This window comes from Arthroderma uncinatum, assembly GCF_011692745.1.
Source record: "Arthroderma uncinatum strain CBS 119779 chromosome Unknown scaffold2, whole genome shotgun sequence".
Lineage (NCBI taxonomy): Eukaryota > Fungi > Ascomycota > Eurotiomycetes > Onygenales > Arthrodermataceae > Arthroderma > Arthroderma uncinatum.
This window is the reverse complement of record NW_022983864.1, coordinates 1,856,756-1,883,706: the sequence shown is the minus strand read 5'-3', so window position 1 is coordinate 1,883,706 and position 26,951 is coordinate 1,856,756. Positions and strand designations below refer to the sequence as shown.

At 48.4% G+C, this 26,951-nt stretch overlaps 11 protein-coding genes across 11 annotated transcripts; 5 read left to right on the top strand and 6 right to left on the bottom strand.

Moving 5' to 3' along the window:
* Positions 1–48: 48 nt before the first annotated feature.
* GIQ15_02524 (guanosine-diphosphatase) lies at positions 49–1,784 on the top strand (the record flags this gene model as incomplete). The annotated part of the gene is made up of 2 exons (XM_033549941.1): positions 49–1,652; positions 1,727–1,784. 2 exons carry the CDS (start codon positions 49–51, stop codon positions 1,782–1,784), a joined length of 1,662 nt encoding a protein of 553 aa, XP_033407102.1.
* A 596-nt stretch (positions 1,785–2,380) lies between these two features.
* On the bottom strand, positions 2,381–3,242 carry GIQ15_02523 (uncharacterized protein; the record flags this gene model as incomplete). Its single annotated transcript, XM_033549940.1, has 2 exons — positions 2,381–2,584; positions 2,658–3,242. 2 exons carry the CDS (start codon positions 3,240–3,242, stop codon positions 2,381–2,383), a joined length of 789 nt encoding a protein of 262 aa, XP_033407101.1.
* Positions 3,243–3,969: 727 nt separating this feature from the next.
* Positions 3,970–4,947, bottom strand: GIQ15_02522 (uncharacterized protein; the record flags this gene model as incomplete). Its single annotated transcript, XM_033549939.1, has 2 exons — positions 3,970–4,517; positions 4,584–4,947. The coding sequence occupies 2 exons, from the start codon at positions 4,945–4,947 to the stop codon at positions 3,970–3,972; spliced, it is 912 nt and encodes a 303-aa protein (XP_033407100.1).
* Positions 4,948–5,641: 694 nt separating this feature from the next.
* GIQ15_02521 (translation initiation factor eIF4E) lies at positions 5,642–6,401 on the top strand (the record flags this gene model as incomplete). The annotated part of the gene is made up of 2 exons (XM_033549938.1): positions 5,642–6,083; positions 6,160–6,401. 2 exons carry the CDS (start codon positions 5,642–5,644, stop codon positions 6,399–6,401), a joined length of 684 nt encoding a protein of 227 aa, XP_033407099.1.
* A 1,195-nt stretch (positions 6,402–7,596) lies between these two features.
* On the bottom strand, positions 7,597–9,090 carry GIQ15_02520 (uncharacterized protein; the record flags this gene model as incomplete). The annotated part of the gene is made up of 3 exons (XM_033549937.1): positions 7,597–7,856; positions 7,936–8,812; positions 8,884–9,090. The coding sequence occupies 3 exons, from the start codon at positions 9,088–9,090 to the stop codon at positions 7,597–7,599; spliced, it is 1,344 nt and encodes a 447-aa protein (XP_033407098.1).
* A 4,505-nt stretch (positions 9,091–13,595) lies between these two features.
* Positions 13,596–16,013, top strand: GIQ15_02519 (uncharacterized protein; the record flags this gene model as incomplete). Its single annotated transcript, XM_033549936.1, has 3 exons — positions 13,596–14,736; positions 14,790–14,846; positions 14,950–16,013. The coding sequence occupies 3 exons, from the start codon at positions 13,596–13,598 to the stop codon at positions 16,011–16,013; spliced, it is 2,262 nt and encodes a 753-aa protein (XP_033407097.1).
* A 550-nt stretch (positions 16,014–16,563) lies between these two features.
* On the bottom strand, positions 16,564–17,343 carry GIQ15_02518 (glycine cleavage system H protein; the record flags this gene model as incomplete). The annotated part of the gene is made up of 3 exons (XM_033549935.1): positions 16,564–16,883; positions 17,036–17,098; positions 17,211–17,343. The coding sequence occupies 3 exons, from the start codon at positions 17,341–17,343 to the stop codon at positions 16,564–16,566; spliced, it is 516 nt and encodes a 171-aa protein (XP_033407096.1).
* A 372-nt stretch (positions 17,344–17,715) lies between these two features.
* Positions 17,716–18,272, top strand: GIQ15_02517 (mitochondrial 37S ribosomal protein YmS16; the record flags this gene model as incomplete). Its single annotated transcript, XM_033549934.1, has 3 exons — positions 17,716–17,739; positions 17,812–17,843; positions 17,930–18,272. The coding sequence occupies 3 exons, from the start codon at positions 17,716–17,718 to the stop codon at positions 18,270–18,272; spliced, it is 399 nt and encodes a 132-aa protein (XP_033407095.1).
* A 520-nt stretch (positions 18,273–18,792) lies between these two features.
* Positions 18,793–21,701, bottom strand: GIQ15_02516 (msp1; the record flags this gene model as incomplete). Its single annotated transcript, XM_033549933.1, has 3 exons — positions 18,793–19,229; positions 19,293–21,320; positions 21,401–21,701. 3 exons carry the CDS (start codon positions 21,699–21,701, stop codon positions 18,793–18,795), a joined length of 2,766 nt encoding a protein of 921 aa, XP_033407094.1.
* A 1,921-nt stretch (positions 21,702–23,622) lies between these two features.
* GIQ15_02515 (uncharacterized protein) lies at positions 23,623–24,961 on the top strand (the record flags this gene model as incomplete). Its single annotated transcript, XM_033549932.1, has 3 exons — positions 23,623–23,637; positions 23,868–24,597; positions 24,657–24,961. 3 exons carry the CDS (start codon positions 23,623–23,625, stop codon positions 24,959–24,961), a joined length of 1,050 nt encoding a protein of 349 aa, XP_033407093.1.
* Positions 24,962–25,348: 387 nt separating this feature from the next.
* GIQ15_02514 (uncharacterized protein) lies at positions 25,349–26,731 on the bottom strand (the record flags this gene model as incomplete). Its single annotated transcript, XM_033549931.1, has 1 exon — positions 25,349–26,731. One exon carries the CDS (start codon positions 26,729–26,731, stop codon positions 25,349–25,351), a length of 1,383 nt encoding a protein of 460 aa, XP_033407092.1.
* Positions 26,732–26,951: the final 220 nt, after the last annotated feature.

Here is a 26,951-nt window from a genome sequence, read left to right as displayed (position 1 = left end):
AGATATCTCCCCCCTTTGCGCGGATCCGTGTCCCTTCAGCGAGCTTGCATGTCCACAGCTTCCGGAGGCAGATCTCACCGTGCTACTTCGTCGACGGTAGATTCAGACTTGATTCTACTTCGGAGAGCGTCTTCTACGTCCAAACCCGCCGTCTCCGGCTCCGATATCGAGAGTATCTCGCCAGAACCCATGAAGGGTTCACCCGCAATCGCCCCAATGACGCAAAGCCAGAGATCTCGATACCTGAAAACAGGTGGAATACTCGGGTTTCTAATATTCTTAATATATGTCCTCTCGCCCTCTTCACAGCCGCAGCGTCTCCCCACCACCGGGCCAGATTCGTCGATGAAATGTACGAAACCCCACGACGCCTCCAAGCCCCTCATCCAGTATGCGTTGATGATCGATGCTGGTAGCACTGGTTCAAGAATCCATGTATACCGTTTCAACAACTGTGGCCCGACTCCGGCTCTGGAGAACGAGGAGTTTAAGATGACTGAGAAGAAGGAGGGTGGCTCCGGGCTCAGTTCATACCGCGAAGACGCTGAAGGCGCCGCTAAGAGTCTTGATCCCCTGATGGAAGTTGCCTTGAAGGCCGTTCCGGAAGAATACCGATCCTGTTCTCCCGTTGCCGTCAAAGCAACCGCTGGACTACGAATGCTAGGCGCAGAAATGAGTGACAAGATCTTGAAAGCCGTTAGAACACGCTTGGAAACCGTCTATCCGTTCCCAGTGGTCTCAGAAAAACAAGGTGGAGTTGAGATCATGGAGGGTAAGGATGAAGGTGTCTATGCCTGGATTACGACAAACTACCTGCTTGGAAACATCGGATCACCAGAGGAGACCCCAACTGCCGCAATCTTCGACCTCGGAGGTGGTTCTACCCAGATCGTTTTCCAGCCTACCTTCAAGGGCAAGGGACCGGATGGTCTCCCCGAAAAGATGCCCGAGGGAGATCACATTTATTCTCTCAAGTTCGGCGGTAGAGATTTCACTCTTTACCAGCACTCTCATCTCGGATACGGTCTAATGGCCGCCAGAAAAGCGATCCATCGTCACCTCATCGAAGCCAAGCATGAACTGAGCCCCAACGACAAAGGCTGGCTTAGCCAGAAAGTGGTCAATCCATGTATCGTTCCTGGAATGTCCCGCAGTGTCAACGTTACTCTCAGCGACGGCCATGACCTAGGCAAGGAAGTCGAAGTACTCATGGTCGGCCCCAAAGATCCCTCAGCTGCGCAATGCCGAAATGTGGCCGAGAAGATCCTCAAGAAGGACGCAGAGTGCAACCTTGCCCCTTGCTCGTTCAACGGAATCCATCAACCCTCTCTACGCAAGACCTTCGCTCAAGAGGATATTTTCATCTTCTCTTACTTCTACGACCGCACTTTCCCCTTGGGAATGCCCGACTCGTTCACCCTCCATGACCTTCATGAGTTAACGTCAACTGTCTGTGGAGGTGAAGCCAGCTGGGGCGTTTTCCAGCCAAACAGCACGGCCATGAAAGAGCTCATCGACCGTCCCGAGTACTGCTTGGACCTTAACTTCATGCTCGCGCTTTTGCATACCGGCTATGAAATGCCTCTCCACAGAGAAGTCAAGACCGCCAAGAAGATTGACGGAAACGAACTTGGATGGTGCCTAGGTGCCAGGTAAGAAATTATCTCCCTTCTTTACCCCTTTCCTTTCTTTTTAGATAAGTCGCGCTAACCACTTTTTACAATAGTCTTCCTCTCCTCAGCAAGAACTCTGGATGGGAATGCCGCATCAAGCAGATTAATTAATGACAGAGCAAAATAGACTTTAGATCTTTGTCTCCAATTCCCTGATTTTATAAATATCTTTTCTAATGAAGAAAATTAATTGGATGAAAACAACGCAGTGCTTACGATGCAAAGGGTGATTTACTTAGGGAATCTTCATACCCCCTACAGCCTTATTCTTTCTCTCTTGGGGTTAGGCGGGTATTGGTTGTTTATCCAGGCTGGTTTCTTTCGGTTTTCCTTCTTTGCTTCATTACCTTTTTATATCAACACTTATATTTTACACTGGTTTGCGTTTTAATGTTCTTAGCAGCTAGTAATGCCATTTTTTCTCCTCAATTCTTATCTATACTTTCGTTTTTTTGGTGTATTGATTGAGAATGAGTGTAAACAAAAGTTTGGTGTACAAATATGGATGAGTTGTGCTTCATAAAGTCGTCAAGGCTGGGTATCAAGCTCTTTTGCGTCGAGTGTCCGCTAGTAAAAGACAGAAAGGAGATAGCGAGATGGAGAAGTGAAGTGACTGCAAGGCCAGGGTACGGGCGTAAACTCGTCCTGTGTACAGATATGGTAGATTAACACTGCACTTGCAGCAACCCGTCGGCGGTCCAAGTAGGTCATGAGCCCATCTCTTCGATTTTCGGTTTTTGTAGATCAGCTTTATTTCCCATGAGTTTTCTGATGATGTTTTTCTCTTTTTTTGTTGGCTTTCCAGACGACCGCGAGGAATCGCTACTTTCAGAGCTCTCACTCTCGTCACTGCTATGTTCTCCATCTCCATCTCCGTCGTCCCCTTCCTGAAGAACGCCCAAGCCAAGGTTCTAGAAATTGAATGTTAGCGAAGTCCACCCAAACTATGCAAAACAATACTATTTGAGGGATATAATTGCTTACCATTTCAATGTATTGGCCTTGTCCTTCTTCTTCGCTATCAACCTCAAGACCCATCGCCTTGCCAGCAGCGATATCTCGTTCAAGGTCCTCATTTGCGGCTTTCAGGGACGGGATGAAGCTTGCAAGTCTCGCACGCAAGGCAGAATTGATTGGAACGTTGGTAGAAGGCCTTGAGGGCACCCTAGCCGATTGATCATGCATTTGTTCATCATCGGATGATGCGTCGTCAACCTCGGCCTCCGACTCGGATCCAGAGTCCGCAGAAGAAGAGGACGATGACGATGACGAATCCGACTCTGATTCTGATTCTGATTCCACTGGCTCAGATACTTCGGGTGAAGAGCGTCTGGAAGCAATTCTTTGACGGACTGCTGGCTTTGGCTCCGTGATAGACGCAGTCGAAGTAGGGGACTTGGATTCCGGTTTGGCGTCCGAGTCGTTGGACTCGCTGTTTGTTTCATCCATTTGGTTCTTGACACGGAAAGCCCATGCGCCAGACTCTAGTTTTGACCGTTTGGGAGAAGAACTTAGACATTGTTCGGCGTCCACTGGCCTTTTCAAAGGTGAATGCTCTGTACCAGGCATTATCGACAAGATAACAAGTAGCGTGTGAGGGTATGAGTAACAATCAAACACCAATGCGAAAAGGGTAAATGTTTCCAAGATATATGAGGAATAATTGCTTCCTATCTTGCAATCCCAAAGGTGAGGGCTTAAGTTGCCTCTTCCAGCTACTATGGGAATTGTATGGCAGCAAAAAAGTTCCACCAGGACGTTTCAGGATTTCAACTCCTCGAGCTGAGCACTTTCAAGTGAGGGACGAGAGATATAAATATATTCCGACGCCCAGAGAAAGGGGCTGTCGTTAAGAGGTATCAATGCGGGTATCAATATATGTCGACCTTGAAGTAGTTTTTTCCCCGTGAAGAAATATTAAAATCAAAAGAATCGCCCCAAGTAGCGTTGCTTAGTCATCTGGTGCCCCTTCTAAAGCCCATACGTTGAGTTTTATAAATATCAGTTATCCAAGGAACATGGGAAAACAGGTAATAGTAAGAAACTTTGTCGGCGGTTACTTGCGAAGGGGCATATAGTTCCTAGAGATACCATATTTGACCAGGTTACTTTTGAGTCTATTAGTGAGAGAGTAGGGAAGCAAAGCGAGATAGGGGTTATTCAAATTACTGGCGAGTTGATCGTTCCATCCGCGGAATGTACCATTGACCTTGGCCATGTTGCGTTTGAGCATCTGATGTCTAAAGTGAAAAGGTGTTCAAGATTGTCAAGCCTAGATGAACTACGTCGAGACGTTTTAACAAGTCTTAGGGTTTGTCGTCTCAGGAGTTCTGGCTTCAGGTTCGCTCACGGCACCGCATATCAGCTTATAATACTTCTCGCAGGCTTTCTTCTTCTGCTCAAGATCCTTCTCGAAAGCGAGGTGGCGGATCCGGGCTGCAAGTGCCGCGATAGATTCAAACTTCCCCTTCCAGCAATCATTCATAATCTGATTGATTGGATCCTCGAGGTCCATCTCTGGGCATACGCGATCCGTAAGTCTATCAACTAGATCTGGTCCGTATACTCCTGTCCAAAGCCCTGTTCCTTGGACCATGTCCCAGAAAATAGAACCCAAAGCGAATTGTTCGGTGTCAGCACCAGCTATGCCAAACGAGCCGCCATGTTCTGCATTTCCTTTGTTAGCCCCTACTGGGCGGACATAGGGATAGTCGCCAACCTCTACATCGTCACCAACTCTAAGTGCATGATCAAAATCGACTAGTCTGAGGTGATCTCCTTCGATGAACATGATGTTCCGGGGGTTGATATCGCCATGTGCGTAGCCTAGATCCTCAAGGCAAGCTACAGCCTCTGACAGTTACTGCATCCATTGAAGTATAGGGCGCGGCTTCTTATTGGAGTTTATACGCTCGTGAAGTGTGCCATTCTTGTAAAGTTCCATAAAGATAAGGTCAGGGGCGCAGAGGAGCGAGTGGGCTATGAATGGGCACGGCACGGACTCCAGCTGCATAAAGATGGTCTGTTCATGGCGTATATGTTCGCCACCGGGTTTATAGGACACCTTGACGCAAATATCGTCGCCAATTGATAGCAGAGCAGAATGTCCTCCTGCCGCGTAGATAGTGGAACCGGGGTAGATTGTTAGAATCTGTTGAATCAAGGGATTGACATTGTCTGTATTTGTCGGCGACGAGGAACCGCCGGTTATTCTGGGGAGAAACGCGCAAAACGTCTCGTATGAAAAGTTGAGCCCGTTTGAATTCACTCCCATTATCAAGAAGGGTTTGTATATACTGGACTGGGCTAATGGTCAACTTCCATATCACGTGATGATGACCAAAAGGTACAACTTCTGAAGGGAACAACGTCGACAAAACGACAAAACGACGACGACGGCAGTGATGAAGACATACGCAGACAACAGGCTCAGTCAGGGTCTACGGGGGCCGTCGGCTCTGTTTCGAGCGTGTTTCGCCCTTGCGGATGCCCCAGCCGGACCCTGAGAAACCCGTTGGGTCAAGCTTCAGCCTCGTCGGGAAGTGATACACCAGCCATGGGCCAATAAGCCAGCGCGCTCGAGATACTTGTCATGCAAGGAGTGCACATCGAGCAACCTGTGGCTAGGAACCAACCCTGTCCAGGGCGCCAACGGCCCGCGATTCGTCTGGCGTTGCTTTGTCTGACATCCTCAAGATCGTAAGCTGGTTTCAGTTCTTTGACGACACTGCATATCCCCGGTCTTTAACTGGTACGGCAGGGGTTCTTATTGATGCCTCTTGAAGGAAGCACATATTAGGCGCTTGCCACTGCCTGTTCCCCGCTTCAATGGAGCCCTCGACCCTGGAATGAATGCTCAAATACTCCGTACTGAGCGTGGGGTTTTTTTTTCCTTTTACAATATATAGACGGTCCTCCTATCTACATTCTCTGTCTATTATCCACCGCTAAGCTCCTCCAAAGCAAAAATGACCATCCAACCCCCTAAATTTACCGCTCTTGAAGCTGTGTCAGAGGACGAGAGCCAGTCTCCTAACCCAACACGCAAGACTCTCCATCAAAACATCATAGGGAAGCTGAGGCCCTTGCCTTTCCAATACCGCTGGGCCGTATGGCACGAAAAGAACTCCGAGTCTGCCAACTACGGTGATAGATTATACCCGCTCCACGACGACGTTGCCGACATCGCTACGTTTTACCGGATATACAATAATTATCCATGGGACAAGATCAAAGTTCGTGACACAGTGCACATATTTCGGAAGGAAACGAAACCTGTGTGGGAAGACCCTCAGAATATTAAAGGTGGATGCTGGACATTTCGAGTTCCCAAATCGAAGAGTCAGGCGTTCTTCCACGAAGTAGCCATTCTTTGCATGGCGAATGAGTTCCAGGCCGCCGTGCAAGCCGGTATGAATCTATATATTCTTACCCTCTCCAAGTTTCCCTGGGTCTAGAATATTTCTCCTCTGACAACTACATTTAGAGCGCGATCATGTACTTGGTGTCTCAACATCTGCTAGGTTCAACTCCAACTTAATATCTATTTGGAATAAACAGGGGTCAAACCCAAGAGCCATTACAGCGCTAGAGGATGTTATAATCCAACGACTCTCACCTGAACTGCGCCCGACTGCCGAAAAGTCCTACTTTTATAAACGTCATGATGAACATGACGGATACCAAGCTGCTGTGGAGGCAGCATTAGGTACCTCTGCCGGGGTCTGAGACCACTAGAGAGCTTGTCGAGAGCTTGTCGAGAGCATCAGCCAGCGAGATAAACGGAGCAAGTGCTACTTTTTTCCCTTCTACCCATGATTGATAAGATATATACTACTAAGGCATCAGGTTCTTTACGTTATCATGCATCATATACGGAGTTGATTTTCACACATTTATTATAACAATACAAGATATGCAAATTGGTTGAAATATCCTAATCTGGTCCACTTGTTTCTTACCAAAGTGTAGACCCAAACATTTCCGTACCTTTATCATAACTCCGTATTAATACATGGCAATTAGTATAAGTTATAGTACAGATCCAAACATTTCCGTCCCTTTATCATAACTCCGTATTAATACATGGCAATTAGTATAAGTTATTGTACAGATGTCTTAGGGCAAGACAATGACGCTTAACGACTTGAATCTCGACGCCTGCTTCTCCGTTCGTCTTTATCGCCGCTTGCTGCGCTGGACTCCTTTCTAGCCGCGCCAGGAACGTACCGATCGATATCTGGTAGCCTTTCTCGATCTCGGTCGCGGTCACGGTCTCTGTCTCTGTCCCGATCCCGATCCCTATCCCGATCCCTATCACGGCCTCTGTCACGGTCCCTGTCACGGTCTCTGTCACGGTCTCTGTCACGATCTCTGTCACGATCTCTGTCACGGTCTCTATCGTGGTCTTTGTCACGATCTCTGTCGCGATCTCGATCCCTATCCCTGTCTCTGTCTCTATCACGGACACTGTTTCGATCCCTCTCTGGAGTCCTGGCCCTTCGTTTTGGGGACCGACTCCGCGTTGAAGTTGGAGGAACATATCGATCAATATCTCCACCTGCAGTTCTCGAAGTAGACCTCGCCCGACGAGTTCGGGAATTCGATCTTTCTCTCTCTCGATACCTCCGGCGAGCTGCTGAGCGTGAGCGAGAGCGAGACGGGGATTTGGACCTCCTAGTGGGTCGACGAGAGACGGCTCTAGAGCGGGATCGTGAGCGAGCGCTAGGGCGATAGCTGCGATATTCGCCTCTATTCTCACGTTCACGGTCACGTTCTCTTTCTCTTTCTCTCTCTCGACCCCTGTCCCTATCCCTATCTCTGTCCCTATCCCTTTCAACCTCCCTGTCGCGGTCTCTGTCCCTACCCCTATCTCTATCTCTATCCCTGTCTCGATCGTGAGGTCGATATTTGTCCCTGTCATCTAGACCTTTGCTTCGACTCCGACTACGGCTATGGCGCCTAGATCTTGCACGTATAGAACGGTCATCTCGGTCACGCCTATCACGGTCTCCAGGTCGGTATAAATCAAAGTCGCGGGGACGTCGTTCTGACTCTCTCCTATCGGTATCTGCATCGCGATATCTATCGTCGTGCCTTGAAGACCTCCTTGTCCTAGTTCTGCTTCTAGATCTGCTGCGTTCACGGCGTCGACTATGGCTGCGGCGGCTATGGCTCCGGCGGCTGTCGCGATCTTCAGTCTTCGATTTGGCTAGGTCAAGAGAAGGGGTTGTTGCCTCTGTTTTTGCTTTGGAGGGCAAACTTCGGGTCGTGGTAGTAGGTTGTGTAGCCTGGCCGTTTTCTAGAGCCTCTGCCTGCTCAAAATCGAACTCCGGCTTTTGTCGCGATTTCGCAGCAAGCTCCTTGCCTTCCTTCAGGAGCAATTCAAGAGCCGCATTTTCCAATGCCTTCTCATCCACAGGAGGAGCTGAAGGCTTTTGTACTTTAGATGTATCTCGAGGTGTCCCGCTACCATCCTTTCCGCGGTCAAGGTCAGAACGTCGTCCCTTGTCTCTGTCGTAGTCACGGTCCCGGTCCCGGTCCCGATCCCGTTCTCGGTATCGTTCTTTTTCTTCTTGCCTCCTCCGTTCATAGCGTTCGTCACGCTCTCGTTCTCGTCGTTCCTCTCGCAGCCTATCTTCCTCACGCTGCTTTTCTCTTTCTGCCCGTCGTTTTTCCTCCCGCTCTTCTCGTTTTTTCCTGTCTTCTTCTTCCCTTTGCTTCCGTAACTCGCGCTGCCTCTGTTTCTCTTCAGCTTCTGCCCTCTTTCTCTCCTCTTGCGCCTTTCTTTGCACCTCCAGTTCTTTCTGCCTAATCTCCTCGCGCTCTTCCCTTTTAGCCTGGACACGGTCCTCGTACTCCGCGTCCGTTGTAAGGCCCCTAGCTATTTCGACATTGGCCGCCTCCTCGCCGATATCTTGAACACGAATTTTGCGAACGGAGGCCAATATTTCGTCAAGGTGGTTGGATATTATACCGTCAACTGCTTCTTCTATTCCGGAGTGGAGGTCACTACGATCGACTGCTCCAGATATAAGTGTTGCTGCCTTTCCTCTTTCGCGAGATAACAAAGATGGGTCACGCTCAATTTCAGACTCGGCCATTTCAGTTAGCGACGCAGTAAACGAGTCTTTGGCCTCCTACACACGTATAAAAAGTAGGGAATTAGCAGGGGTGAGCTGAGCACTACTGGAAACCAAACTGAACGCACACTGTCATTAAATTTGGCCCAGACTTCTTTCCGGACCGCATCGAAGCCACCTTTCTTCTTGAAAAAATATAAAAGATTGTCAATTGTAGCTCGCTGGGTCGTAGAAACTGGCAGCTCTGATAATTTGAATTTCTTGCGACGCAGACTCTCCATGCTTGAACCGACGCGCTTTGCGCCAGACATGTCTATATCTGTTTCAGCCATCATGGCCCACGCGCGCTTGAAGCTCGGTCTTATCCTATAACACCGAAAGGCTCAGTCCATATCGTCCTAGAGAGTGTAGCATCGTCGTGTGCTTTCTTGTCGAACTGCGCCAGAGAGTTTCCCCCATAGTGAAATTGATATGCGGAGAAATATAAACCCGAGCCCGCGATGAACTTCAAATCAACAACCAACGACGACCTCAGAAGTCGAAAGCAGAGCGAATAAAACAACATATCGGCATTGCTCTCCCTGGGAATGCTTTATTGACAACTTCCAATCGAGAGCAGAGCACTCGCGTCAATTTCCGGTCTGATCACCGCGTGAACCAGTTTCACCGCCGCCACTCTCTCTTCCCGCAATTCATCGGATACACTCGTCATGCCTGTCCATAAAGTGCTCTTCTGGAGCGGCTTCGGTTTGTATTCCCTCTTCCCCGGTTTATTTGTGGTCAATTGCAACTATATATTTGAATCTGCCTGCATTTGCCTGCCAATTGTGCCGGTTAGGCATACTTGTTCCATACATATCTAACAAAGTTATCTACAGGCGTCGCCGTCCGACTATGGCAGCTCGGAATTGAAATGCGCCCATTTTTCAACAAAGAATCACTATGGGTTTATCCTCTATTTGCGACCGTTGGCGGAAGCTTCGGATACTGGCTAGAAGGTGTGGAGAGTCGACAATTGAAGATGCTTGCCGACAGGAAACAGATCCTCCTCGAGAAACGACGAAGAAGAGCCGAGAGGGATGGAGACGAGCCAGTCGGACTCGGCAAAGCTGAACAGGGAGGCATTCTGGCCAGTACTTCCTAAATGGAACCCAAATACCCGATGTGATCGCTGTGCGAGAGGACCCGGCCAGTATATAGAAGGGTGGAGGCACTGGGGGAAGAAATGAGGGGTTCTCAATTTCATTTTAGAAGAAAACTGTGGATGGGAAACCATTGCAACTGTACTTATAACAATATCTTATGTTGTCTATTTCCCTGGCCATCTGCAAAAATGCATTCCAAGTGATTCTATATCCACCTCGTCGTTTCGAATCTTAGAATCTTGTCGATTCTCTTCATGGGGTACATTTTGTTCAACCGTGTTTGCCAAAGCCTCATGGGATATCACACACTCCAAGAACAGTTGTGTAGTGAATCTCGGGAGGACATTTATCACACTCTTTTTACAAGGGAAGTGGTAATGTAGAATGAGACATAGAGCTGAATATAAATGCCTTCTGTTCATTATATAAAACCCCTATCTTCAATTTACTGATTAAACTCTAGACAAACATAGAGGTAAAGCTCGAAAGGATCTTAATCATTGAAGTGTCTTAGATGAATTGAGATCACTTTTTCCCCAAGTCTATGGCCCTTAATATTCCCCGAATGGAGCGATTTGTAAAGGACTTTCGCCGGTTTTGATGTGAGTTAAGTAATAGACCTACCACCTCAGGGCTTGGCCGTTGATGTGCAATTGTCTCCAGAATCTGTTTCCGTTCCTCTTCTGTGGCACCTGTCACTGATATACTCCGTGGAAGGTCAAAGGTCCACGTCTTCCGGGTACCCCAGTTCAAGATTTCACCTGCCAGACGACAACACCCTTCCGGACAATTACATTCCTTAAACTTCAGCTCAAGCTTCAAAATGAGGAGTCGTTGACGAAGGAATGTCAGGGTACGGCCGAAAAAGTAGTCTTGCATGCTCTTGATGTCCTGTGCATGGGGCAATATTGGCCCAGTATTTCGACCAAAACCGCCGTCTCCAGCAGTGTACGTCCTGGCTCCAAGAATGCAGGATCTATACTTCAGGAGATCCTTTGCCATTTTCTCAGTTTCTCTCCCTTTCTGCTTGCTGTGGCGGCTTAGGGTGATTGCACCTGCCAGCAAATCATCGCAAAACGGACCACAAAGATACTGGAAATCTCGGTGATGGAATACGACTTCAACGCTATGCATATGCTTCAGGTGGTCCCTCAGACGTGGGTGTTCATTCGAAGCCTTCAAAAGGGCGTCTGGATGCAAGATGGAAAAGGTATTCTCTTGGTAGAAGAGTGGGCAAACTTCTTCATAAGCCTTCCTGCAAACCAAAAACAACGCCATATTAGGGGTCCCATGGCTCTCAGGCTTTCGAAGGTCGTCTACATAGTGAAACGAGACGAATGGGCGGACAAAGATCTTCCCTGGAACAACGGCATATCTGTATATTTCCTGGCGAACATTCAGGGGTAGCTGGAAGAAATGTGTCCTTTGAGGTTCAAGGGGCTCTGGTAATGGGCTATAAGAATTTAGCAGATTGTCAATACCAAAGGACTGGTGCATATAACTCACATTGTATGATCAGCGGTATTTTCTTGCCCGGTATAAACACTGCCCTCATCTGTTATGGAGATGTCACTTTCAGTATTTATACTGGTAGCAACCAGAGGCTTGAGAGCTGGCATCATATTAGCACTCGGGACCTGTCAGTTTAAATGAAGGTGTAACTGGGGGGTAAATTGCAAGAATTAGTTGTTAAAATAATAAAGCCCCAGGAAGATAAAACCCTAGGAAGTTTGTTTATTGTGGTGGAAATTCCCGGTGTAATACTCAGGGGGTTGCTAGGAGACGGCACACTGAGTGTTATTCTGTTGTTATTCAGAATGTCTGGAGTATTTAATAATCACTAACAAAGAACAAGATCATGTTGAGTCAACATTGAATTGTAAAGAAACTTCCCATCTCTGTACCCCGGTGCCATACTCGCCCCCAAGCCGGTGTTTAACCATGTTGGATATTCGCTCCCTCAGTATTGTGATGGCTTCCTCTGACCCAACCACTCTAAGCTTGATATTAGCCATACACAAACCATAGTGTACCTGCCAGAATCGCGCTTCTTCAACATCTGTGACTGATGGATGTGCAGAAATGTCCCTCATCACCGCAGAGACACCAGGTCCTGCGTACGACATCAGCAGCATCGAGCCCAAATTGATTACTAGCCGAATCCCCAAAGCACACATAGAAAAGGCCAGAGAGAAAGAAAGAATGCTGTCCAACCAAGTATACAAGGAGACTGAAAGCAAAGGGAGTAATAGAAGAAGAGTTGAACATGATAGGGTGAGAAAGTGGGCGGGGTTGCTGAGTAGGGATGGTAGTGATTGTATATAGGTGACGCGCATGGCCTTGCCGATGCGTCCGTGGTTTTTGAGGCCAATGGCGGAAATTAACGTAGCAGCAATCGACAGGAGTGCTGTAATATCCACGCTGCCTGGAGACACTCGCTCGTGCTCATCATGCGGATGTGCATGATGGGAACCCCCAAGAGCATGCTGAACCGTATGAGAAATAAGGTCACCTCCCATGAAAAAGAGTAGAACGGATAGAGCAAATCCCGCAACGACTTCTGCCCGTTCTAACCCGAATGGATGTCGAATACTGGATCGCTTCCAGACTTCGAAATTCCCAAGTATATCAACCACAACACATAACATCGCCCCAAGAGAATCGAAAAGCATTAGATGTGAGAGGCCGGTCATGGACATGGAGCCATGCGCACTCCACAATGTATATCCTGCCACCGCCATGTGGCATAGACTCCACCAAAATCGGGCCTTTTGGTCTCTGGACATACTTTTGCGGTACTCCTTGAATGTGGGAATTGGCAGTGAATTTGGAAGAGCCAGGGGCGCTCTCGGCGGCGGTTCAAGGAATATCTGGTGAGATACACTGCTGTGCTTGTATTTGTGTCCACGACGCTGTCCGACGTTCTATTATAAGCACAATTATTAGCATGGGGCCATACGGAAGTTGTCATGGGGATGTATACCGATTTGATGACCGGTGTCTTTGCCAACGTCGTAGGCTTGAAGTTGAATGGGCTCGGGACATCTAGACTTGGCCGTCTATAGGAATTCCACGACGCATCTATACAGGCACAATTTTGATCAGCATCTATCATGGAGCATACGGAAGTCATTGGCGGCTATGCGGTACCTGAAGATCCCGAAGAAGGAAATGTGTCCGTCAATGGTGAAAGTGCTGCAGGGTCAAGCGACCCTTGCCTCTGATAGCCCATCGAGACACTCTCGACGGGCGAAGAAGAATTGTCTGGCGGCGGAGTGGGAGTCCGGGGAGGGAGTGGAATAGGGAGACCAGACGCCATGACGCCGGTACAGGCGAATTGCCGGACGATATTCCCCAAGAAAGTAGCCGAGGATCCTCCAATGCTACTCACGAAGCATCACATCAAGGTAGACCTGTGGGATAAAGGACGATAGACAACTATCGCAAGTTCAAGGTGGGTTGTATGAAGTCCGCGGTTTCTATGATGAACACGGTGATCTTATCTCTGAAGGCTTGGCGATCTTAGGCCTTATTTCGCGGCAACCTTGCTATATCGCAGCTCTCTCTCTCTCCACAAACAACAACTTCACCAGCCTCACCAGCCGCGAGAACACCAAGGAAGCTCTAAGCCTGGAGCTGGACATGGATTTTAGGCGCGAACGACAGGCTGGCTAAGCTTCCGGTCGCTATCCTCCATGGACGGACGTCGTGGTGCCTTCATTTTCATCCTCCTCTTCTTCCTCTTCACGGCTCCCAATCCTCACCCGCCGTCCTCAGTCTCGATACGCGATTATAAACGCCGGCTAGCAGACGAAGAGCGCGCCCTTGTTTCGTTAAATACCTCCAGTTATGGCGATTTAGATCCGCAGGCCGGCAGATGGCTTCCTCTTGCCGGCCTGAGAGACACGGATGGATACGCATGGAGCCTGCTCCCATCAGTCCAGGAGAAGGCAAGGAAACAATTACAGTTGGCACTCGACGCTTCAGGCACCCTTGCTTCAGATAAAATATCATCGAGTACGAATATCACGAGTCTCTCTCTCCCAGTTTATCGAAATGTATCGGGCAAAGTTCGCGGCGAATGGGTTCGGTCCGGCGAGACGGAGAAGCTGAGTCGGCCAAAGCTGAATCTCACTACCATCGTCACGGAGCATGAGTATTTTACTCGAGATTTTGGCCATAATGTTACCGCCCAAACCGGTCGTATTATCTTGAACTTACATGAGGGCCAAGGGCTTTCATTAGGCGCGGACGGCAGCGATGACAAGGGGGTCAAGGAGATCAAGGCAGATATGATTCTGCGGAGTGACAAGTCCCTTGGAGAGAGCTGGCTTATACCCCTATATGGAGTGCATTTTCCAGCATCTGGAGGAGTAATTCTCACAACGGCAAGCGAGAAGTTCGCTGGTCTTGCGTCAATACCACACTTTGCTCTGTCGAACGACACGTTTGAGCTCTCTCGTGAGTTGCTTAACAAGTCGCTCACGACTGCACTTTGGGATAGATACAACCAACCTGCCAGCTTTTTGCCATGGTCCTCTCTTTCCCAAGGACCAAATTCAGTTGCGTTTCCCGCGCCCAATTGCGAATATGTCATGTACCTACAGCAGCATGCTCTTACCGTTGGCGGGAAGCCCATCCCGGATTCGGTTTTAAAGAATGTTGAACAGGAACTTCGGTTCCCTATTGGAGCGCCCATTCCGAATCCGCCCTCACTGGTGATGTCTGGTGTCATATTTTCTCCAGACTGTGGTTTCGTCCTCGAAACCAAAGGATCGCCGGAATACCCTCCGACAGACGATCTATATCTAGTTGGATTGAAACAAGAAGAATATAGTAAATACACCGGGCGATTTATAACTATCATTGCTGGCATGCTCGCGTCCCAGATATTGCTGTTGATGAAGCAGATGAAAGAGTCTTCGACACCATCAACCAGAAGCAGAGTAAGCTTCTATACTATTGCTATGATGTCAATAGGAGATGCATTGTTTATATCGTTTATGCTTCTAGAGCTATACTCTGAGACGTCATTTCTGTTGCTTACAGCTGCGTCGTTCCTCGCATTCTTTGGAGTCAGCTTTCTAGGCATGAAATTTCAGATTGAGATATGGTTGGTACAAGCACCGGAACGAAGGGAACAGCAGCAGCAGCAGCAGCAGCAGGCTGCCGCAGCTCGACCAGCTCCTACAACTCTGCCGCTGCCAGTGACGGCACCACGGCCAGCTGACACCGGCGCAACGCCCATTATCCTCCCTCCAGACCAGGATACAAACCCTGGAACAGCGAATGACACGCCACCAGACCAAAATGACGATACAGCCAATGCGGGTGCAATGTATTCGCGCTTCTATTTTCTCCTGTTCAGTTTACTCTTCTTCTCATCATGGGCGCTCTTCTGGCCCAGTCGCCTCCGAACTATATACGCTAATACCCTCTCATTCATTTACCTCTCATTCTGGACGCCACAGATTTATCGAAATGTTATAAGGAATTGCCGCAAGGCGCTTAGGTGGGAGTTTGTTGTTGGACAAAGCCTTCTCCGCCTATTTCCTTTCTTGTATTTCTACTTCATACCCCAGAACGTCCTGCTGATCCGAGCTGATGGGATTACAACCCTTTTACTCACATCTTGGGTTTGGCTCCAAGTTTGGAGCCTCGTGAGCCAGGACATACTTGGCCCACGCTTTTTTATCCCTAAGAGCTGGGTACCACCCGCCTACGATTACCATCCAGTCTTACGGGACGCATCTGCCTCTGGTTCCGCTGATGATCTAGAGGCAGGAGACACTTTACCAATTTCGTCACTCCGTGCCGAGCAGGGAGACACCCCCTCAACTTCGAGAGAGGGAGATAAGGAGACGGACGTTCACCAGAATAGGAGGAATTTCAGTTGTGCCATATGCATGCAAGATATCAACGTCCCAGTTGTTACTTCCGGAGGCGATGCCCGCGCTGGATCTAGCGTGACATCCGGTGCAACGCATATATTCAGTCGCCGTGCCTATATGGTAACCCCTTGCCGGCATATCTTCCACTCCCAGTGTCTGGAAACATGGATGCGGCTGAGGCTGCAGTGTCCCATCTGCCGAGAATCAATACCACCAATTTGATGAGTGGCTGTACCTTTAAATTATCACTCTGCTTCCTTGTACCATATATATATTAGGTTAGGTCCTTGTGTGAGCCTATACTTGGATAAATAGAAGACAATCTTTTTCCAGTGTACTATTTTGTAGTGCCTATAAAAGGGCTACTACTAATAACTAGAATAAATAATGAAGCTAGAGTAACAATATGCTACATCTTGTTTTCCTCTTGACATACAATATCTGCGAATTAGTAATGGTTGAGCCTATCAAATCTGTTGAAGAGTATATACATCGTATCAGGTACAAGTTAAGGCAGGTAGGGGTGGTAATGGAAGCCCATGCCAACCCATCAAATGACGTGGTAATTCTTTTGTAGCAATTCCCAGTAGTTTCCCGCTATTCCGACAAGCATCGTGCACATAGCTAGGAGGTCAAAGGGAAGATGTAAAGTCTAGAAAGGTATAACAAATGAGATATGGATATCCATTGGTAGGACCCGTAGCTAATTGAATAAGGAAACATAACGCATCGTGGAGGATAATCCGAACAAACAAATCAAACCATTTCTGGTTTAATCAGTCTCCTCCAAGGAGGCCTTGTATGCCTCGGCATCCATCAAGCTGTCCAACTCGCTGGCATCGGTGATCTCGATCTTAGCGAACCATCCATTCTCCTCGGGTGACTCGTTCACGGTCTTTGGCTTCTCTTCTAGTAGGGTGTTGACCTCGACGACGGTTCCTGAAGCGGGAGACATGATATCCGAAGCGGACTTGACGGACTCAACAGCACCGATGCTGTCACCAGCAGAAACCTCATCCTCCACGGCGGGCAATTCGACGTAAACAACGTCTCCTAGAGCCTTAGCGGCGTAGCCGGTGATACCAATGGTAGCTATCGTGCAAGTGACGAACGGTGTTAGCCAGCCGGGCAACTTATAAGATTCGACTTTCGTCACACCGGTTGTATGGTTCGGCATTTTTCTTGATAGAAGCTCGAGTCCTCCTTCAGTGTGCTCTGGAAAAGAAAAAAATGGATATATATACCGGTCTTGCCATCAGCAGAAACGTCTATCCATTCGTGCTGTGGTGTGTATTTCTTCGCCTGGACTATTCAAAACAGCAACCAAATCACGTCAGTCACGTCCTGTAGCCCCGGATAACCGCAATTGGACTCAATGCAGCATATAAACAACTGATACAGCCTCCCAATGGTACGTACGCAATGCGCTCTGCGAGAATGCTCGTCTGATATTTGGCTGAGCGGCGGACCGGAGAGCGGAGGAAGCTCGGAACCGGGGAACGCTGAGGGCGCTTCGGAGGGGAGCAACAAATCGAACAGCGGAGGCGGCCATTGTGAATGATTCTAGCCTGGACGTAGCTTCTTTCAATGACCAGAATTATATGTCGGAACAGTGCAAGAAGAGAGGACGTTGCAGGTTTTGTGTGGCGGGGAGACGGAAAACAGTTCGGTGACTCGGGAAAAAGGAGGATTCAATAACAACGTATTAAGATTACACGGGTACAGGGCCGTAAACACGTGAGGTACATCCGGGGTCGGCAATTCCTGGCGTGTGATTGGGTCACTCACATGCTCCTGTATTATAATGACCGTACGAGTATCGAGAAAGTGAAAAATCGTTGGAGTTTCTTAGGAAACGCAGCAAAACGTTTTGATAGCAACGACGAAACAAGAACGAGAAGACAACAGACAGGACAGGGTCGCGATGCTGTACGAACTGATTGCAATTGTATGTATACCTTGTCTACCAGCTCTAGTGAAGCCGGAGATGCGAGTCACAGTGCTAACAGCTCTCTCACAGGTCCGTCAGGGCAGCGCCGAAGAAGTCAGAGAGTAGGTCACGGTGCCCTCCCAGGAGACGAAAGCGATCTATCAGGATGTCCATCGTGTTTCCGGTCATCTAACTTATGAGTCAACAGTGTTGCCCGAACCGTTGGCCTCCAAGTTATCCGCTCCGGTGGTGTCATTCGCGGATACACCAACTGGGGACCCTTCACCCTCCCAAAACCGACCACGAAGCATCAAGTCAAGAACCGCGTAGGTCAACACTTCATTATGCGTTTCGATGCTTCCCACCCTGTCCAAAAGGAAATGCAACGAGGTCTCGGTCTCGATCCTCGTATGATAAAATTCTCTGTCGTCAAGATGGGCTCTACGCTGCGAGAAATTAAGGACATTCCTGGAAAAGTTGAGTGGAACAACACGAAGGTGCAAGAGGAGACTTTCGGAGACGAATACAGGCCTGTACCACGGGATCGATGAGTGACAGATTAGGACAAGATGGAGAAATTATGGAGAGGCAACTACTGCCTTAATATCGCATTTTCTTTGCCAGGATACCGACGGCGTTCTGTATACTACTTTTTTTTCTCCTTTTTAAAAGGCCTTGTTTCGCCTGGGAGTAGAACGGGGATCTTTGCATGTATACTATATTTGGATTTACGGCATATGGCTGGGGTATATTTTTGTTTGAATGCCCGCCATATATACCTGAACTTATGAAATGGAGGTTCTATTTACGCTACGACACACAGTTTTGGAGTAACATAAAAAATTCCGGGGTTGTATATACATAAGGGAGGAGAATTGACGATTTTGGCTAGAATACACCACACTGTAAGCCGGATAAAAGTAGTTCACACCAGGTATATATGTAGACCTGGAAGCTAAGCCGACCAAAATAACGCCGCCGTAGTCTGGAGTATTGGTATATTAAAAAAAAGAAGAAGAAATGGTCATGAGGGGAATAGTACAAGTCAAGGCAAATCGGGAAGTTGGCCAGCTAGAATAGACGCCAGCTTCCTTTTACACGCTCCTTTGCGGCCCCGGCTTGCTGAGAATTAGATTTACTGCGGCCTTCCAATTGCTGTAAACTTTCGATCTTCTGCAGCACTAGCTCAAGCATCTCTTTCTTCTGGATTACGTCGAGGTGTCGTCGGATGCGTGGATCTTCCCGGGCGAATCGTTCCACCTCTGCTTCAGACAGGTGACGGCCTAACCTTAGGTCGAGTTCCCGGGGGAAATGGTAGTAGAATTCTGATAGCAGCTCAACGTTGAGGAACAGAACGGCGGTGGCGGTAAGTTTATCGGCAACCACATCTAGGAATACTTCCGGACAGTAATATCTGTTCTTCTTGGAGGCACATTGCTTAGAGCGAACAGCGAGGAGTCGCATCTTTAGTATCTCGGCCCTGTCTCGAAGGAAAGTGGCACCACGAGCTAAAAAAAAAAATAAAGAGTTAATGTTTGAACATCACAAAGGAGAACGGTATGTGGACTGACCTTGTTCAATCAGGGATGCACTGAAGCCTCCAGCACCACCGCTACCATCCCCTTCGACGTTGGCGTCACCCTTTCTTGATTTATCAACGAACGCCATGACATCTCGGAGTTTGCGTTTCCCAACCGTGTTTTCAACGTTTTTCAGTGAATTCTCGCATGCTTTGAGCTCTTCTTTAAGACCTTTGGTCACGCTTTCTCGGCCCTTGGACCACTCCATGTCATCAACTTCGATCTCGAATTTGTATGGCTTGATACAATTCTCTACTTGGTCGCTAGTGCTGAAGAATCGATCGTTAAGAATGGTGGTAGATGCCTCGATGATTTTCCGTGCATAAGGATGCGTGTTAAACGTAGATGATGCGACTAGAGAATCGATATGATTTTGTAATGAGTTTGCGACGATTGTAGTAGCCAGGCGGCCAATTCCTAATTTTGTAAGGGCGGAGGAAGAGGCGTCGAGTTTCCGTCTCCAGTATACGGAATCTGGACTCGAAGTTGGCAAACTGCTTAGAGGATCAGGATCTGGCAGAGCAGGAGAGATGTCGTCAACCGGTTTATTCCAATATCTCTGGGCAAGAATATCCATAACGCGCTGGTCGAGGTGGGCTTTCAATAGCTCTCGAACATGCGGGCGGCCAAAACTTTCGCTGAACTCTTTAAACGAACGTTTGAAGCTGTCTAAGCTCTCGGCTAGATACGATTCCGCGCTCAATGGTCTGTCGTTGTACTGGACTTTGAATTCGTAGGTTGCCTCTTCCAGTTCCTGGGAGACAGCATCCCGGGTTCCTGCAAGGTTAGAAGCCATGGTTTGTTCTAAGGTTTGCATGAGCTTTTTCCGTAGCACGCTGGTTCCCACGGCAAGTTCGCTGTCCGGACCAAAGGTCTGTGGATGTGCGTTGAAGTATGCATTTTCATTCCTTACAATGGCAGTAGAGATGTTTCCGTTGCCACGAGAGAACAGACCGGCAGTTTGCGGAATACGACTGATGATTCCAACATAGCCCAGACGTAGAGGGTATTTCCTATCTGAGAGGATGCTGGCACCCCTTTCGGGGTCAACCAGGTCCATCTTTGTGATTACTCCAATAGTTCTCTCTCCACGGGGATCCACTCTCCGACTGGCTCTGAGGGCCGTAGAATTGGCTAGGTCAACATCTGCGGCTGAAATTGCGAGGATAATATTAGGAGCTTGGATGTACTTGTCGCAAAGGTCGGAGATTTTTTGCTTCAGTTCCTGGGGTTGACCACGCCCGGCAACCTGTATATAACCAGGCAAATCAATAAGGGACAGGTCTGGAACATGTGGAGAGTATATGGAGAGTTGAATTGGCTCATCCATGACACAGTCCTTTTCCGGGACTGCAAGATTTAGATCGGTCAACGTGCGCTGGACTTGACTAAAATCTGTTATCTTTCCAAGGCCGAGGGCAGGGAATTCACCATATTCTGCCGAGGAGTCCGGGGTGTTGACCAACGTCAGCTCTATAGGACGACGGGTAACCATGTTGAATCCCTTTGGTAGGAATTCATGGCCAACAATAGCTTCCAGCACTGAGCTCTTGCCAGATGACTGTGAACCGATAACCACTATAGATGGCAAGGTGAGCGTATTAGACTGGCCAACTCGTTGTAGCATATTCCGTATTTCAATCATTTTCCGGGTCAAGGTCATCATCTGCTCGTCCAAGGCTAAGCTGGCTGCACTCCTATTATCTTGATCGGAATCGAATCCTAAGCTCGAACCTGCCACGGCTCCTGCCATCGCGGCCCCAGCGTTGCTCTTTTTCGGGGATCCCCCACTGCCACCACTGCCACCACTGGAAGATCCGCCCTGGTCTGAGGAAGCTTGTTCGTTTAAGCGGAGAATTTTCTGTATCCATTCCGGCAATTCTATATTATTTTTTGTATTTTGAAACCCTTCCTGTGCCTGTTCAGCAATATCACGAAGTCCCTGCAGCGTGTTCATGGCCACACCGCCTGCAGTTTCACCGGCCGATTTTATAACGTCGATAGCATAGTTGCCAGCCTCTATATTCGATAAACAGTTGAAGATTAGCATCCGTAAAAGAAAATAGAAAACACATAATATATATTAATCAATAACGTACGGGCCGCTTGGTACTGTATATATGCAAGTCCTGCTATCATCGCGCCACCAAACATGGCGGGTATGCGGGCAAGCTTCAAGGCGAGCTTGGGCAGGACGCGTGCAAAGGAGATGGTCCTGATGGCCGGGACATTGTGAATGGCATTTGTCCCCAGAGGCCATGATCTCACGCGTAAGTGGGCGCTGCCCTGCGGACTAAAGAGCCCGCCAGCTCTGGTTGCGCCGAAGTATTGAAATTGGCGCGCAAGAACGGCTCTCCGCGAAAACAGCGCTGCGCTGCGGGAGAGTAGTCTCCCACTCATGGCGTCCGTCTCATATGGCGATCCGCAGGGTATGTGTGGTCCTCCGTATGTTCAACACCTCTTTTCTGTGGGAGGAGGAGGATATATCCCGTCAAACATCCGTCTTCAGTGACGCCAAAATAACAAATTCCAGGGATGGCCCGGCAGAACCGCCCATGCCGCCTTAGAGATGACTAATGGATGACTAACAGCTGACTCAGGACTTAAAGGAGCGACATCCACGTGACTGAGCTGTTCCTCTTTCTCCTTCTGCGTTTTGTTCTTTCTCTCTCTACCCAAGTGTACACATTGAAGATGCATGGATGCCCTATCTACCATGCCATTCGGCGGGCGTGCAGTGGCCAGAGCATCATATATGATGTCTATTATCATAGCAGGTTATTAATATGACTTTTCTAATCCCAATGGCGGGGGTTTGTTGATGCATGCATGATAAGTACTCCTATATATATCATGATATATACCATGGTCCCGTTGAACCATGGATCGCGACTCGGGGGTTTCTGGTCGCTCATTCTCGAGTAACTTAGTGACCGGAGGTAGATTGCATAGATTGTACGGGGTGTCACTACCTTTCTACCTCCTTTATAGCAAATGCATGCCTCTATACTACAGCGTACTCCAGACTCGTTATGCCTGTGCTTGAAGTATGTGAAGACGTTTTCAACAAAGGATGTCAGGCCAATGGGAGACTACATGCCAGGAAAAACAAAGAGAGACAACATCTTCCTTCAACTCCTACACTAGTGAACTTTATCTGACGATAATTCGAGAATATTTTGTCCTTCTATGGGCTTGGGTGCCTTGAGTTGAATACATCCAAATCCTTTAAATACCGGCCTTGCCCATCGTTGCTAAGTTGCCAATCTTGCAACCTCCTTTTCACTATCCTCTTGAAAGAAGAACCTGCTTCGGTTTTATTAAGCTGAATATACCTGACATTAAGGCTATTTGAAAAATCAACTAAGATGAAGCTTCAATATTTATTATCTCTCATGGCAGTTAGCCTTGCTTTGGCTCATCCGGCTAATAAACCTAAGGACTGCGTAAGTATTCCAGCTGCATAACATACAAAGATGAAATTATACTAATCTATGCATCACAAATGTAGCCGGAGGTCTGTACCTTGGAGTATAAACCCGTGTGCGCCAAAAGCAACGATAGCGCGAAGCCTAAAGTGTTTGGCAACGCATGTCAATTAGCCGTGGCAAACTGCAAGCAGCCCGAGGTACAATTTACCAAGATTCACGACGGGGAATGCTAGATATGCCCGTACTGTGGGACTCAACCAACAAGGCATGGGAGGGAGGAGCTGAGCCATCTCTATTACTCGGGTATTCTGTATGTGGTCCTCATATTCATGATACTCTACAATGGCTAACATGATTTGCTACCCAGTTAAGATGCATCATTATCATACTACTTGACATGACAAGCCGGCATATTTACTATGATAGATAATAGAACATGCTACACCTTACACTATTCTATTACTCCCTTGAATTATATTGTAAAGGATGGTATCCTCGAAGTAGACGCTGTAGATGACTAAGCCACACGTGACTCACTCTATTACGACATCTGGCGGAGCTATGTTTCTATCTCGAGAGCTAAGAAAAGATCCATGGATGCGCGGACATGGATAGATGAGGATGTGAAACGGTTTTAACTACGCCTCAGATTACTTCTTATAACCCGGGAGACCTCGCTCGTTTTACGTCTTTTTTTCCAGAAGTTCATTGCAATAGAAAAGCGTTGAACACCGTGTACGACTTATATCTGCATACTTGAATACCCCTGCCAGATCGCGTTTGCTGCGGATACGATTCTCCACACGACTCTTTTACTCTTATACAGAGTATTCACTGCTACTTCTTCTAATTCGAACTCTACCGGCTCTGGTGGTTGGCAGATTTAAAAAATGTGTCGATTTCTAGTATGACTCCTAGACTTATTTCATATCCCAAAGAAGCGGTCAGATTAGAACCATTGCTAACCAAGAATGAATCGATCAGGTATACAAAGGCAGGAATGACATCCTTCTAAGCAAGCTCATAACTGAACCCAGTCACTCCATTCTAACTCAATCTTATGACTGCCGACTGAGACTGGTAAGCCCGTCCATCATTGGGATAAAGCATGCACGTCTGACACATCAATTCTCAGGATACTCGACGTCCGGTCAACGGCGATGGTTTCGGCGTAGGATTCTACACATCTCCCCAGCTCAGCCCGGATCCCTGTATCTTCACCTCCACCCTCCCTGCCTGGAATTGTGATAACCTCGAACGAATTGCGTCCAAAACATGCTCGTCACTCATATTCGCGCATGTACGGGCAACGACGGAAGGGTCCCTAGCAGAGAACAACTGCCACCCGTTTCAGCACAACACGCTCATGTGGATGCATAATGGGAACTTGGGAGGATGGCAGCACATAAAACGACCGCTCGGTGACTCGCTGGCCGACAAGTGGTATCTGGGCATCAAGGGAGGAACCGATAGCGAGTGGGCATTCGCTCTCTTCTTGGATCTGATGGCGAAAGAAGGAGTTGACCCCAGCGCGGCGCCGGAGGGAGGATTCGGCCCTGAGCTGTTGCGAGGAGTGATGACCAAGACGATCAGGAAAATCAACGATTTCATTGCTGCCATTCCAAAGGAATATGCCATGACCGACCTCGAGACCAGGAGTCTCCTCAACTTCGCGGTAACGGATGGACATTCTGTTATCTGCACACGCTATGTGAGCAGCAAAACAGACGAGGCTGCCAGCTTGTACTTTTCGTCTGGAACGAAGTGGAAAGAAGGCAAAACCAAGGGGCATTTCAAGATGGAAAGACACGACAAGGGAGCAGACATCGTCCTTGTTGCTAGTGAACCGCTCACATTCGAGAGAAGTAAGTATATTGTATATCCTTAGCATTGCTGTATCCATGCTAATCATGTCCAACCATAGATAACTGGGTGACCGTACCAACAAACTCCATTCTCACCATCCACAAGCAGAAGGTCCTCATACATCCTATTATCGATGAATTCTATGACGGGGATCCAAACCACGGCCGATCTTCTGGGTTTGCCGTCTCCAAAGGCCTCGTCAGCAAAGCCCCTGGAACCACCGTTGCCCCTGAAAGTGAGACCGTCCCGACATCGAACGTGTCGACTACCGCCAGCACTCCAGCATGCGGTGTCAAACGGGAGATCGACAGTCCAAGCCTAGAGATGCACAGGAATGTTACTGGAGTCGCCCTTCCTTCCTAAACCCCGCTCGCTCCATCAACCCTTCCCACCACCTAGCGATTGTTTCTTTTCCTGAGTGCATATTTTGTTCATCGGGACATGACATGGTTTTTACTTAGCTTAGATACCCACGCTGTTCTCGTTCTGGCCGTTGAAGATCTGGTATCATCGTATTGTTTTGTTTCTATCGCCATTCTTCATTTCATCTCGTCCGGCAACTCCTAGGGTATATATATATATAGATTGATATAAAGACAATTCGTGGACCATCGTATCCATTTTATAACAATGCAACCAAGCCAAACCATCCTTGTCCCCAAATACCATTAGAAAATGCTCATTTATGAAAAAACTTAACATGCACCAACAGGAATAAGTAGGATGCTCACCACGTCCAAACCATAAACCTCAAGTATCGTCACCTGAAATATTCGCATGTCTGAAATACTTCATACCCACCCAAGCAACTACCACCCACACCCAAGCCATCACAGCCGTCAAAACGATCAAGGCAGGGTAATACCCGACAATTGGAAGGGTGGCATCATCCTCCAGCTCCGGTGGTGCGTACGGTGTCTCTCCAACATCCCACGCCCAGCTCCAAACCCCAAGGCAGCTGCCCATTCCCACCACGAATACCAGCCAGGTCACTATTAATATTATCCAGCCCCACCACTCGGTTTCAGAGTAGTCCCATATTTCTGATGGGCTGGTTAATTCAGCTGTGTTTGAGGTAGCTAGCGGAGACCGAATGCGCTGAGAGGCTGAGCGTTCGCGTTGCTTCATGATATTTGTATGTTTGAAGAAGGAGTCTGAGCTGGACGAAGGGGTTTGGATGGACGGTAGTGGTATTCGTCGCGGAGGGACGACGGGCGAGGTAGATATGCTGCTATTGCTTGTTTTGCTGGATAAACGAGAGAAATTCGATGTGTTTAGTCGTGGTAGAGAGAGTCCGTCCTCGTCGTCTGTAGTTGCATCATCTTGAACGGAATTCGGTGCACTGGATGGCCCTACTGGTGCGGTGTTGGGGAAGGAATCAGCATTTATCATGGAGTGTCGCAATTGCTGCTGCTGCTGCTGGTCCTGCTGCTGTGAGCGAGTCCAAGAGGAATCGTCACGGTCTATGGCAAGTGTGTTCGAATGGCTATAGCTCCGTCGAGGAGTAGATTCGCCATCATCGAACGAGGACACGATTCCCTGCTGAAGCTGGTATAACTCTCGTCTGCCTTCTTTACCAATCGAAACGGTATCCTGTCCTGTTCCTCCATCTCCATAACTCCCACTCCCTCCCTCTCTACCATTATCCCCTTCCCTCTCTCCAGCACCATCGTACTGGTCAAGGAATATCTCCGTTGCTCGCTGCAATGCTGTACCGCCACCCGTGAACCTCTCCTTCCCTTCCATCCGCAACATCCCCGTCCCAAGCAGTGCAGTCTTCCTCAACGATCCTTTCCTCCTCCGTGTCTTTCTCCTCTGCTGGTTCAATGCACTGGCCATAGCCCTGTCCGGGACCTTTAACCGCTGAGACGGCTGTAGCACCGTCCGCAGTCTATCACCACCACCTTCATCCCCGTTCTCCTCCTCTTCCACCTCGGCCTTGTCATGAGTATTCTTCGTCTCGTCCGAGGGAATCATCCGCGTGAACGTAAATCTCGAGAGTAGCGAGCTGGGGATTCGAGTATTGCCTGTTCTATTGCTCTTGTGCTGTGACGGGTTGGCTGGCGCAAAGCTGTCCTCTAGTTGTGGCCCAGCGGCACCGTCGAGTCGCGTATCTGGATTCCCATCTCCCATGAACAGGAGTACACAGCACGTCCGAACGAGTGTAAGGGATAAACGGGTCGGAGAATAGAATCTTGAACGTTGCGTGTCATACGAGTAGCGATCGGGGGGTTTTCCGTTGACTTTCTCGAGATCTGTTTTTTGCACTAGATAATTGAGTTTGGTGGGGAGAATACCGCAGACTTGGCAAGTTGCTTGTTTATAGCATCTACATATCTACAGCTACGGTTGA